Source organism: Rhopalosiphum padi, chromosome 4 (assembly GCF_020882245.1).
Source record: "Rhopalosiphum padi isolate XX-2018 chromosome 4, ASM2088224v1, whole genome shotgun sequence".
In the NCBI taxonomy this organism is placed as follows: domain Eukaryota; kingdom Metazoa; phylum Arthropoda; class Insecta; order Hemiptera; family Aphididae; genus Rhopalosiphum; species Rhopalosiphum padi.
In genome coordinates this window covers 29,866,783-29,880,898 of record NC_083600.1, presented here as the reverse complement: position 1 = coordinate 29,880,898, position 14,116 = coordinate 29,866,783, and the positions used below count along the sequence as shown (strand labels likewise).

At 31.5% G+C, this 14,116-nt stretch overlaps 1 protein-coding gene across 6 annotated transcripts in view; it reads right to left on the bottom strand.

Annotated features, from left to right (window-relative positions):
• The window catches only part of LOC132928536 (transcription factor AP-2-epsilon), a 168,253-nt gene that overhangs the window by 49,506 nt on the left and 104,631 nt on the right, over window positions 1–14,116 (bottom strand). Inside the window, exon 1 of one of the 6 annotated variants that reach the window (XM_060993293.1) lies at window positions 2,820–3,424. The exons of the other annotated variants lie outside the window; for them this stretch is intronic. Within the exon in view, the coding sequence (XP_060849276.1) occupies window positions 2,820–2,837 (18 nt within the window). The 5' untranslated portion in view covers window positions 2,838–3,424. Of the gene's footprint in view, window positions 1–2,819; window positions 3,425–14,116 lie in introns of those variants that run through there. 6 annotated transcript variants of the gene reach the window in all.

The following is a 14,116-nucleotide window of genomic DNA, read 5'->3' as shown; positions in this document are numbered from 1 at the left end:
ACCTACTATACGTACTAAAAAAAAGAATCTCATTGCCTATCATAATAATATCATTATATAATTTATTGAATTACCTACGTATATGTGCACCAGTGCACCGCTTACATATAAATTATAACCTATACCAACAGTGGTCCAGCACACTCGGCGGACGAATCATTATCGGTAGCTCGTGCACCGTGAATCCGCAGAGCTGCGCGCGCGATCAGGTCTTTAATATAGGAGTCGATTATATACACGCACACAGACATTACCTACATTATTTATAGGTAGGTACCTAATATAATATAATATACGTTACTCGGAGAATTAATAATAATAATATAATATTATCATCATCGTCGTCCTCAGCCGTCACTAATTTCGTGTCGTTTACGTTTTGCAGCAGGTACAGGCTAATTAAGGCGTGTGTTATCGATTTTTTTTCTCTTTCCAAACTGAAGCAATAAATCTTTATTTATTTCAATCTTCCACTTGAGATTTTTGTTCAACATAATAATATATCTATGGAAGGTGCCCGTATAATAATGTAGGCGAGAAATTTACGATCGATGTCGTTACTGTTACTGTTATTATTATTATTATTATTATTTCGACTCTTATTGGAATCGTGACCGAATTTCGAGTTAAGGTTTAGCATACAATTTCTTCGGGCTCACCACGAGAGATCAGGGCGAGAAGTGAAATATGAGGCCGATTTTTAACAACTTCCCATCGATCCAAATGTGTTCGTCGGACAAATAATCGTTTGGTGGGGATAATCGATATTGAACCTAATATACACACACATATATATAATATACTTATCTATCACCTATATAACTTAACCGATTCAAAAACAATAGTTACAATAAAACGGTAGAAATCTCATTTGTATCGTTTTTTCCACATGAATTTCCGATAAATATTATTAATTTTCTATGCGCTAACTCCAGTAACGTAGGTAGGTACTCTGTCTATAAATATAAGCATATTACTGTAATATAGTTTATGTGTTGATATTACAGTATTTGTATTATATACATATTACATATATATAATAATATATTATAATTCGATCAAGTGCATATAATTTGCCTCCGTACCGCAATGTTAGGTTAGCATGACCACCGCACGACGTTTAGTCACTGTCAAAACGTTAATATTATTGATCTACATCAGATATTGTGTGTATGTGTGTGTGAATGTTAGAACACGCGAGCCGTGGGATTTGCATTTTTATCATCCGATCGACGAAGTAAACAATGACATCAGCGATAATAACAAACAGATCGATCAAATGGTTTTCTATATGTGTATTTATAATACCTACTTATTTATATATATCATAATGCGCCCGCGCGTTTTGCATCATCCGGTTGATGGAATCTCGCAGGTTCACCTATATAATATTATTATATACAATTTGGCGCACGTCGGTGGACGAGAAACAAACTATCCGTTACAATATTCTATCTATTTATAGGCACTAAGAAGAAGATAATGTATTTTATTTTTTATAGTATCCAATCATCTCACTAATAATAATAAATTATTTCCTATAATCTATAATATAACAGTATATTGCAGCTTCTAGCACATATTATTAAAAACGTTCGATATTTACGTTAGATTCTTCGGTACTATTTGACGTTTAGCTTTAGTCCTATATACAAGACATTATTAAAATATTGATTTAATATGCAGAGTCGGGTCTAATGTTTACAATAACAGTAAATAATAATAATCTTTGGACGGTCTCCAGCAAATAAGGACCTTGCTGCCGACTCGACGGTATATAAGGTAGATATAAGTACGTATTATACAATTTATTTACAAGTGTGTACGGTACTTGACGAATGACTTGAACGCGCGCGCTGTATACAATATACATGTTTACAGTACCTATATCGGGTTTATCGGATGAATCGTGCGATTTTGTCCAGTGTCAGTATACCCGACGCGGATATTGTAGGTAGTTTACGCGAAACTGTTGTAACATTATGTTGATCTATCTCGATTATATCTATAATACTACGGATTAACACATGAACCAAATGCCTATTATAATTTGAATATCATTCTCGTCTTTCGAACGGCTTAAAACACACGGCACGATGATAATATATTATGTCGTACCTACATAATTTATCATTTATATACTCGTACACACACGCTCACGATATATGCATGCGGGTAAAATGCATATATGCACATTATATTATCTATATAGGTACAATTGGTATATACCACACGCGTTCGAATTTTATCTTCGGATCGAATCTAATTATATTATATGTTATAACTTATAACTTATTAAAATAAGCGTGGACGACATTAGGGTAAAATATGAAATTTTTTATTAGAAATTCTTGAAGTTTTTTGCATTTTTTGCTGATCGCAATATAATATTTTCAATAATTAATAGAAGAAATACAATAGTTATATAGAAATTGTACACGTTTTTGGAAATTTGTTATAATGAAGTATTATGGTACATGAAAACTATTCAATTAAAATTGAAGATTAGGTAGACGTAATATTGAACAGCAAAGCAAAACTTTGGTGAGTTTTTATTACTATACGTATTTTGTAGATTACGTATATATTATATTAAGTACTATTGCGATTTTAGATTGTTTAAGCCGTGTTTGAACCAGATAATTCATTGAAGATATCGATGTAATTGTCGGGGCTTATAGAAATAATACTAACTAATTACCTCACATACGAACAAAAAATTACGATAATACTACGCCTAACATGCAGCAGATAGGTATATAGACTCTAACAATTAATATAATATATAATTTTATAGGAACAATTTTTATCGATCCTACCTCCATAAAATTGTTCATGTCATACTGGCACACCGCCAGCTTCGTTGCTGCGTGCGACACTTTTTACGCACTTTATGCGAAACCGGAAGGAAACCCACGACGGGATTACAACGTATCGCGCCGGCTAAACGTGGCGCTCGCGCAAACGCCACGGCGCTCACAGATGCGACCGATCCACGCACTTTTCACACGGTATCGTACACAGGTCAGTGACGAGACGATTATTCGGACACTTTATACTTATAATAATATATTATATAGTACGCACAGGACGATTTCGAGAACACGGGAGTAGTGGCTATGTATCACCACAACGATAGAAACGATAAATTGACGACGATATATCTTTCGAAAAGAAACGGCAGACGAACGAAATCGAGATGCAACCAAACGACCAACTTCGAACGAAACGCGAGTGACAATAATATTATTAATAACAACAATGTTAGATCGTAATAACACAACAACAATTTATACTTTATTAATAATAATATTATATTATTATGATATTAGACGCAAAGACGACGACAGGGCATTTACGATATTATAATTTTTTAGTGTCTGACGCGAGTGTGCTCATATCCGGCGGGCCGCGTGACGACTGCCGGTGGATAATGCAGTACGTGCGTGCTAGCTACCTAAACGGGAGCGCGGCGGCGGCGTTGTCGATGCGCGCCGAACAACCGTTGTTACTGGGCAGGCCTCGGTCGCGTTGGTGGGGCCTCGGGTCCACCTAGCGCGTATCCGGGGTCCCACCTTCCGGGCCCGGCAAAAAATTGACCGCGCACGCGCGCCGTATATAACTTTATTATAATTATTATTTTTGTTGTTTATTATAAATAACGTGACGAAAAGTTTAATAATATATTATAAGTTATAACTATATCTATATAATTTGTTGAAACTATAGATAGGGCTAAAATTACGATTCACACTAAAAATAGTCAAATTACGTAGGTAGGTATATAAACGCGACTAATGCACTTAAATTTGAACGAGGGTTAAAGAAAATGTGTTCAACTAAATTAATTATTAAAGTAACAAAATAATAGAAATATTAGGCTTAAAAAAACTGCATGAAATTTGCATAAAAAATCAACTATAAAATTAATAAAACTGCTAAGAAATTCTCTCAAAATAAAAAAAATGTATCTTCTAAAAACCGTCTTAAAACCAAGAAATAAATATTATTTTACTGAATTTATTTCTGTTTATGTTTAAATAAAATATTGTTTGAAAACATTATTCTAGGGATTATAATAAACTGAAAAATCTTATTACAATATATACAATTAAAGATTTTTATTAGAATTTATAAAAAAAGAAAATTAGTCACTGTATATTTTAATTTATAATAAGTAAGTAGTTAGCTATTATTTATTTTATTGCAATGTTATAGTTAGGATATTTAAATATATATATATTTATAATAATAAATATTAAATAATGTTATGTTATAGATATTACAATAACCACATAAGTATACCTAATATTAAAAATTAAGTCATTGACATTTAATACTGATGTCTGATACTGAGTTAAAATTAAAATATTATACTATATTGCTATATATATATATATATAATAATATATTATAATTTACGAGAATATATCAAATTCATAAATAGTTGAATGGTTCAGATTGCCATTAAATTTGATAACGTAATATTTAAAAGTGAGCGATTATAATATCACAGAAATAAGAAATTAGAATAACAGTGGTTATCTGCAGGTAACTCGATTTTATTAATTGAACAAAAAAAGTCGAATTTGTATTATATTGAATTTATGTCTCGATTGCTTTTAAAGTAGCTAGGATTATTTTTTAAGTAAGTACCAGTTATTATAGAAATTTAAGATATTTGACATTCCGTGTACCTACCTATATCGATTTCGATGTGATTTTTTTTCATACCCAGTATAATAATCTCTACGAATTCGTGTTATTCTTCGCATTTTCACAATTGATTGAATTGTAATGTGACGCCTTTTAATAGAAAATAACAATATAAAACAGGTTTTCGATGTCAGTCCAAAACCATTGCAACATTGGTTAACATTATACCACCGTCAGAATCTCGTTAAAAGTTAGTCTTTTTTTATATTATTGCTTCGTTGTACTCTTATATTATAGAGGTGTATTAAAAAAAAGTATTAATTTTCAACGACTATCGATATATTATATTATATTATTTGTAAAAAGAGGTGAATATAGGTATTATAGGTACCCATTTATTTTTTACCATTTTTTAATGGGAAATCGATACAATTTATATAACTTAATTATAGGTCAACACTATACTTCATTATATTAAATGTAAATTACAAATTCGTAATTCTTAATTTGTACAAAAATGGAAGATGTTAACCTTCAAAATGGTTTTAATTACATAATATTATATGTGTCAACCTATTATTTGTCTCAATTTGTAAACAATTTAAATAAAATTACCACAAATTAAAAAATATAACATAAATTTAATGAAAACTCGATGAAAATAAAAGAAATCTTACACATTCTCAGGGGAATGGGCATTCTATAATGCAAACAAATTTTAAATTTATTATGTTGAAAAAAACTATTTATTATTAACAATAAAATATGTTTAATGTTATGCTAAATGTAGGTATACACCCGTTTTTCGCACATTAATGGCCTAATAATATCCTATATATACCTAGGAGTATATAAATACGAGTATACCATTCATCAGCAATGTAGCTATATTTCTTCAACGAATTTGATGAGTGCCATACCTATTAAGTGGTTATTTTAGTTTCATGAATTAGCGCTAAATTGTAAATTAAAGCAGACATTTGGGTAGTGTTAAAAGGAGTAACGGTAGGTCGATAGCTACCGTAAATTAAATTACCGTTAAAAAAAAGGAATACAATTTTTATTTGTCGTAAACTCGTATAACATAATAGCTATTCTCAAGTTGAGTCTGATTACCTCTACACCTCCAACTAATTTTAAAACAATATTATTTTCTTAATCTTATTATGAAAAAAAAGTTCAATATATAGTTTTGTCATACATATTATATACATTACACAAAAGACAATAGTATAACTTTATACATGTACTATTATATTTTATGCATTATTTACACGCATACAATTAATATAATAAATAATTATAGTGATAAACACGAATTTCAATCTAATTCAAATGTCACATAAATGATAATTAAAATCAAAAGTAACAGTAAATTTAATTAGTATGAATGTATAATTATCTTAATTCCTATTTAATAAAATATATACTATATAAAAATATATTATAATTATTCAAGACTCATATTAAACATTATAATTTGGTGATGATCCGCGTGTATCGCAAGTAAATAAATGCATAACTATTGATGTACCATTAAAGCATATTTTCAATTAAAATTTACATACTATTTAAACATTTAATCTACTTTAAAGCTTATATGGTGTAGGTATATATATGGAATGTATTACTAAAATAAGGTTGTGCATAATGTTTATCACAAATCGTAAAGTCGTTTTAAACTATTAAATGCGGACTATATATATACATTATATTTATGTATAAAATTATAACATTATACTTGTTAATTTGATTTCTAAGAATTCTATTCAAAATGTGATTATGTAAATGATCAAGTATTTTGGACCAAAACAGCTTTTTTGAAATTAAAATCAAAATATATTTTTACGTATTCATAATTAGCTTATAGGGTATACACTATATATTATTTTAGAATGTTCTGGTATAGGAAAACCGTGGAGGAGTGCAGTGGTGCACGCGGGCGGTAACGTGATACAATTTATATAAGTTGCTATAATATTATAGTTGCCTCGCTAGAAAAGGTTAACATATTCATGAATTCACTATTTGTAAATAATCAAACCGTTGAGCGGGTTAACCGCACGTATTATTGCTTAATATTAATAATTTATTATGTTTATATATTATATTATTATGGTAAGGTAATAATAATAATAATGATAATTTTAATGATTTTTATTTTGATAATTACTTTCTACGCGTATTCTATTAAATTTCATGTGATGCGAGTGTAATCGTTATGCAGTAGGTATTATAAACAATCGAAACCGTTATTGTTAGATTAATTATTTCGTAATTTGTCAATCGATTTGGCATTGTAGATTAGTATTATATCTAACTTCTAATATATTATACTTAAATAAATAAATGAAAAATTATAAGTTATTAACAACGCAATTAATGAAAATGTATTACATAAATGAAGCATAATATTGATTAATCCCAGGCATTTTTATATTCTGCCATGCCACGTGCAGATTTTTAGTAACGCTAACATAAGACACATTAGACACAACTTTATATCTGTTATTAAATCCAAAATGTATTCTCGAACTTTTATCGGAACCTTTGGATTTTTGCTTTTTTTTATACCTCATACCGCAGAACGAATGTAATTATTATCACCATTTTAACGTCATATTCCGACTGGAAATAATATAATAATTGGTATCCGGTTCCGCGTGATAAAATATCTATACCTACAGCACTTAGCCGTATTTTTATTTATTTTTTATCGTCGAACGAATCCGCTGCGATGTACCGATTTAAGAGATTATATATAAAAGAGAACGCGACCTTTATTATATTTTTCGTCGTGATTTTTCCACTGTCTACAAACAAGAAAATAATATTTATGTGCTTGCGAAGGAAAGAAAAACACATCGGTGTAGGTGCTTGCCTATATACCTATACTGCAGCCATCGCGTTCGCCGCCGTTGCGGGGTTAAACGTGAAGAATTTTCGATAAGAATCATAATATAATAATAATATATGGACGTGCGTTATAACTTATAATATTCACTATACGCCGACAGACTGTGTTGTGTTGTGCATGATAGCTACAGCGGTGTTTTTCTTTATTATTATTTTTTCTATTGTAAAAACGGTGCGCCGCCGCCATCGTTGGTCAACGCCTTTGGTCTATTGTCATTATATACATTATATTATTATTATTATTATTATTATTATTTGGCGTTTTTCGTCGTCGGATCATTATACTCTCTTGCGGGCTCGCGTCGTTGTCGTCGTCGCCATCGCCGTGTGCGTATCAAATGGCGCCCGATGTTAATTAGCGGATTAAAGAAACGGTAGCAGCTACCCCGCGGTTCAAAAACAATGACGCTCTGCACGTTGGTAATAACGCGGGCCAAAACGTACGGAAAATAGCTGACTGCGCGTGCCGGAGGTGGTAAAAATTCGATTTGGACGGCGGACGAACGCTCGAGATAAAAAAATAAAATAAAACATGAAAAAAAAAAACAAAACAAAACAAACACCGCCACCGTCGCCACGGTCGGGATAGACGTCTATTCAACGGCGGCAGTGGTGGCGGCGGCGGTGGCCGTGGCGGCTCGACGAATAATGACGACGACGACGACGCGAGCGGTAATACAATGGCCCGAGACGCGCTGCGGAGATCGCGCGGGCTCCTGTGCGACGAAAATCAATTGAAACAATGGTCGTATAGGAAACGTATTATGTATATGATAATCATAATAATAGTAATAATAATAATGATAATAATAATAAATAACAATAATGCGCTCGTCAGTGTGTGTGTGTGTATTGTGAGGGCGGCTGTGTGAAAATATTATAACCGATCGATATAATAATATTATATAGATTGATGACGACAAAAGACTACTAGTATAATATTAAATTGAGTGCAGTTAAAGTAACACGTAAGTTACTCATTACGACCCTACATATACTAACCTACAAATTATCATTATTTTAGAACGATTATATTTATATAGATATAAAACCAGCACATAAATTATACCTAATATTCATAATTTGGTATAAAATCTCCAAAAATAATAATTCTGTAATGAAATACTTTATATTTACATATCGTAGACAGAAGTGCTTTACAATTTGTATTTTTCAACAAGTGACTTAAATCGGTTACCTTTTAAAAATAACTTATTACCTACTCAACACTGAATATATGATCTACGTGCGATCTATTATATAGCAGTTAAAATAATATATCTATATGTACAATTTTTTGTTATTATTTTATCAATCAATAATAATAGATACCGACTTTAAATTCCCAGTTACTACAATATCGTTTTATTGTGTTTTAACTTAAACGTACTACAACATTTACAACTACCATGATCAATTCAGTCGAATCGGTGGGAGGAGGGGAAAAATTCCTTGATCGGAAAGCCACTTCTCCTCCACGAGTGCACAAGTGACTGAAATGATAACGTCGTTATTGCCTACCACGAATCTCAAAGATGAGTGTTTACGATTTTCTCCAAGCCATGTCATGTTATATACAAACTTATATTATACAAGTATTTATAAGTATTTGAATTTTCTAAGACAAAATATTTTAATTACGCTAAGTCTAAACGGTTTCGTCATAGTCATTTTATTAGAAACAGTATTTTTATTTTTTTGTCTACATAGGAATGAATTAATTAATTTTTCTTTTTGGACCAAAGTATTAGTAAGAAAATTAATCGCGTATAGTATAGTGATGATTCCTTTTGACGCGATGAATATATTTCAATGGAAAGTCAGTTCGTTCCGATTCACTATTGTTATCTGATTGAATTTAATTAAAAATCGTAATCTTAAACTTTATTGTTGTACTACCATTTATACTACCTGTCCGACTTACGCGCACGCATTATTAACACCGAACTAACCACGATGAATAAATAATATAATGTAGTATTCATTATGCCTGTACTATTGAAGTAGGTATAACAGAAAACCATAAACAGGTCTGCGGCCTAATGCTATTTAATCGAAATTTGTATTTTAATTAAAAACACCATATTTAAGCGATTTCCGGGGTGGCAGTGTACTTACATAGAGTGCCTGACTCGCGAGTATTTTATATTCCAGCATTATATTATGACATTGCACCTCGTAACAAAATTGTAGTCAGTAGTAACGCGGAATATAACAATAGTACTAGATCTATAGAATTTGAATACTGTTATCAACAGTGTATATAGTATATTGCAACTTGTAATCAAAGTTATATATTATATTATAATCAAACATTGACGCTCATGCGGTATCAATGAAGATTAAAGTCACGCGGGAGTGTAGTTATAAACGGGACTCGCGGTTTTTTGGAAGCAATTCCGAACGTAATCGGTTCGCCGACTCCGGCTGGTAGAGAAAGGTCAACACATTTGTTGATCATCAACGGTTATCGATCTCCGGCTAGCCCGAAAATCGTCGTCGCGCGCCTATACAGATGACGTGATGCTGCGGCTTTGTCGGCTGGACGAGGGTACGGTGGGCGGGTTATTTTTCGAGCCGGTTATAAAACTCATATGTATATAATATATATATACCTATTACATATACATGTGTACAGTGTGCATATATATAATACGCGTACGTAGGTACACTCGCGCACATAGATTTACACACTTATACATACATATACACACGCGCACGCGTTCGTGCACACATATTATAATGTATACACATATCTGTATATATGTTGTAAATAGTAAAACTTGCGCATGTGAGTGTACGTTTGAGAGTATATGTGTTTGTGTGCGTACAGAGTGGTCTGGAATGTTGTCCTAAGGCGAACCCAGAGGCCAGGCCCCCGAAGCGTAAGCGTATATACACATTTATGTACATACATACATACATAAATAAATATACATACAGGTGGTATCTTCGAACGGGGTCACGGGAGTCAGGATTCAGCGGCGAGAGAGAGAGAAAAAGAGTATGGTAAGAAAAACGAAAAGAAAAAATACGCGCTCGCCGGTAGTCCATTTTGAGAGAAATCGACGAAAAAAAAAGCAATAACGTTTATTATAAGATGCTGACGCGCGCGTTAAATGTGGATTACATTTTAATATTTAAGCAAAAATCTGGTTCACATTCCTCGAATAAACCGGTATTTAATGAATCTGAATAATAATTGCGGACGACGGAGGCAATCTTAACGAGTGGTGGCGGCTCTTGTATGTTTATATTATTATCATACATTTTTTTCTTAAATACTAAACTACATTTTAATATTACGCCGAGTGTAGGATTTGGAATCGATTAACTATAATATATTGATATATTTACCATGTAAAACAAACGACACCACACACGATATGATTGGAAAAGAATTTAAGAAAGTCTGGAGAACCACAGAAGGGATCGTTTTGACAAATAAAACGTGATTGGAATCTATCTATGCATACAGCTTTATTTTAATCATCAGGCAAGTTTTCGCGACGCATTATAATTTATATTATTATAATATGTGCATAATATATTATGTATACAGCGAGTTGAACAAATTTGGATCGTGATTACGGATAAGAATAGAAATAAATTAAAAAATGTATATTCGTCGATAGTGTTTGCTTTATATAAACGAATGCTGTTGACTTCAGAAACAGATAATACTGAATAAATTATTAAAAACAGTAGTATTTTCGTATACACACAAAGGCTGTACAAATCAAAAAAACTAGAAGAACGGTATTTGAAAAATACTCGTTATAAGAATTAGTGACGCCTTTTGGAATTATAAATATATATATACACAATTATAATACATAATAATTACAAGTGATCGCGTGAACTTTATGTCTTTATGTAATGGTTATCGTCTTGTGAGGTTTTACATTATGACTTCAACTTCAAGACTCGAAGTTATATATAATGAAATACGTGAGTTTGTTTAAAGAAGTTAACTTCAACATGAACAACCGTCGATTTTTATTTAGTGATGATTTGAACGAAAATGTTCAGATAATAATTATTACCTATATACTTCTCTAAAACTATATCAATTTCATAATACTAGCTATGTCTGTTGTAAACTAAACACGCGTAATAATATTTTTTAAAATACGTTCAATATTACAACACGATTTTTGTCCATTAATTATATATATATATATATATATTATATACATCATATTATCAATAAGGGATTCATAATACTTTAATCGCTTTTGATAATTTGTTACACAATTTAAAATTATAAAATATCACAACACATAATCGATATAATTAAATAAGATGTAGTTATGATAAAGATAGTATTACATGAAATAATATAAAATTCTTCGTAGTTTTGAAATAGGTATGTATATGAATAAGTACATGTTAATATGACGCAATAATCCAAGATAGTATTGTTTTTCGTTGTAAGTCTGTCAGGTTTAACTAACAATTAAAAATCACCTAGAGAAGGATAAATACGCATAAAAATATTTTCTCCTTTTATTGATAGTTATTATTATTTACTATAGTTGTATCCTATTAACGTGCAAATCATTAAACTGATCAGCCATCAAATTGTTCTTGTTTTTTTAATGGGTCTTGTAAACTTATGGGACGATATTGCAACACTAATATTATATGATGAATACTTATAACAACCTAATAGTTAATATATAGATACTGTATCTATATGGCTAAACTCATTTAATAATTCTGCGCACATAAGTTCACGCTGATAATGTTAAACCAATATATATAGGACCAGTAGGTATACATTGTAATGTAAGAACAAGCAGCAGGCAGCGAAACAAGGAGCCATTATTGTACTACTACGGTAACAATTGGTTAATGTGGTCGTTTTTCACATTCTTCAGATTCTATCGTGTGCTTTCAGATTTCCTCGTTGTCCGAGACAGACGCCAAAGATTCCGCTCTGCCATTTTCCCCTAATCGAAACACACGAAACCCGAAAAAAAAAGTCACTTACAGACCAGGCAGTTTTCAAAGAGAGCCGAAAATAGGACAGTCAAACGGATAAAAAAAAACATCAACAAATGTCGACGAAAATTGTGTGATTTCAAATTCCACGATGCATGATGGTCTGCAGTGTTCTCAGAATTTCATTTTACCAGACATCGAGTTAGCAGTTTACCGTTTTACCGTTAGCAGCATCGAACGATAAGGCGAAATCATCATCGTCGGCTGACGTTTTCTTTTCGGACAACGTATAAAGTCAAAGTCGCGTGCACCACTCGTACTTATATTATTTTACGCCTATACATAAATCGAAGTGTTTCGTTTTAGATTTTCCGCCAATTGCTGCAACTAGCGCGCGCGCGCGCATCAGCGCTTTCTAAATTCCAGATATTCACTCCCACAGTTCACTTGGAATGTGTATATATACGTATAGTTGTCCCATTGCCATATATATATTTGTGTGTGTATGTGTAATATAGTATATTATAGTACTTGACGTACTTAGTGCAACATTACTTATATTCTCGTCTTCCTGTATACGCGTATATATATACATATTATAGTGGTAGCATACGTTAATTATATATACGCATCTAAGCGTCGCTACATAATGGAACGTTTCGTTGGTTTAAAAGAGATGACTAGAAATGTCACGATGGAAGTTTTTCAGATCATGGTCGCACAAAAAAGGTCACTCAGGTCGATTTCGCAGTAAAAGGGTCACCGCCGGCAATGGATGATGTGGGAACGAACGTGAGTGCAATTGATTCGATATGGAGAGAAAAATAAAACACGCTAATTTAAAGACCGTACTCATTTTTAAAAAAAATATTGTATTCAATTTCAACGTAAATGTGTACAAGTGCGTTGGTGCGCAAACGTTTGGGATGCATATAGTATAATAAGTTCGTGGCGCGTGCCTATCTATATGTACACACCGCAATTCAATACGCCCCATTATTATTAAACACCCGTTATTTATGACACCGTGAATGATTTTTATTCAGAGGAAATATTTTAATTATTTCAATTGTGTACAGCAGAAAGAATGTGGAAAAATGTCAGTTATATGACTACTGTCACTAATAACACCAAAAAGTCATGAAAAAAAAAATTACGTATAATAAGGAAATACGAGTGTATGGTGTAATGTGTACCAATATACTGATACATCGAACATAATACCAGTATATCACTGTCGTTGATTTGTAGTAGGTATACGTTGGTATTAAAAAAAATGATATAAAATAAATTAAATTATTACAGAATACTCATTTTATGTGATTTTTAATGCGTTAATAAATAATAATATATTCATAGTAATATTTATAATGAGAAGTCAATACTCGATACAGTTGTAAATGTTAGAATATCATCAATACAATCACAATAAGAATTCATATATTTTACTTTACTTGGATCAATTGTAATTTTAAACCCACGTTAAAAGAATGTTTCTTGGAAAAAGATTTCACATCATTGATTTACTTGTATATATTTTTTCATACAGGATAATTTGTTAGAATAGGCATTTTTTCATTGTTGTTTTGAATGAAAC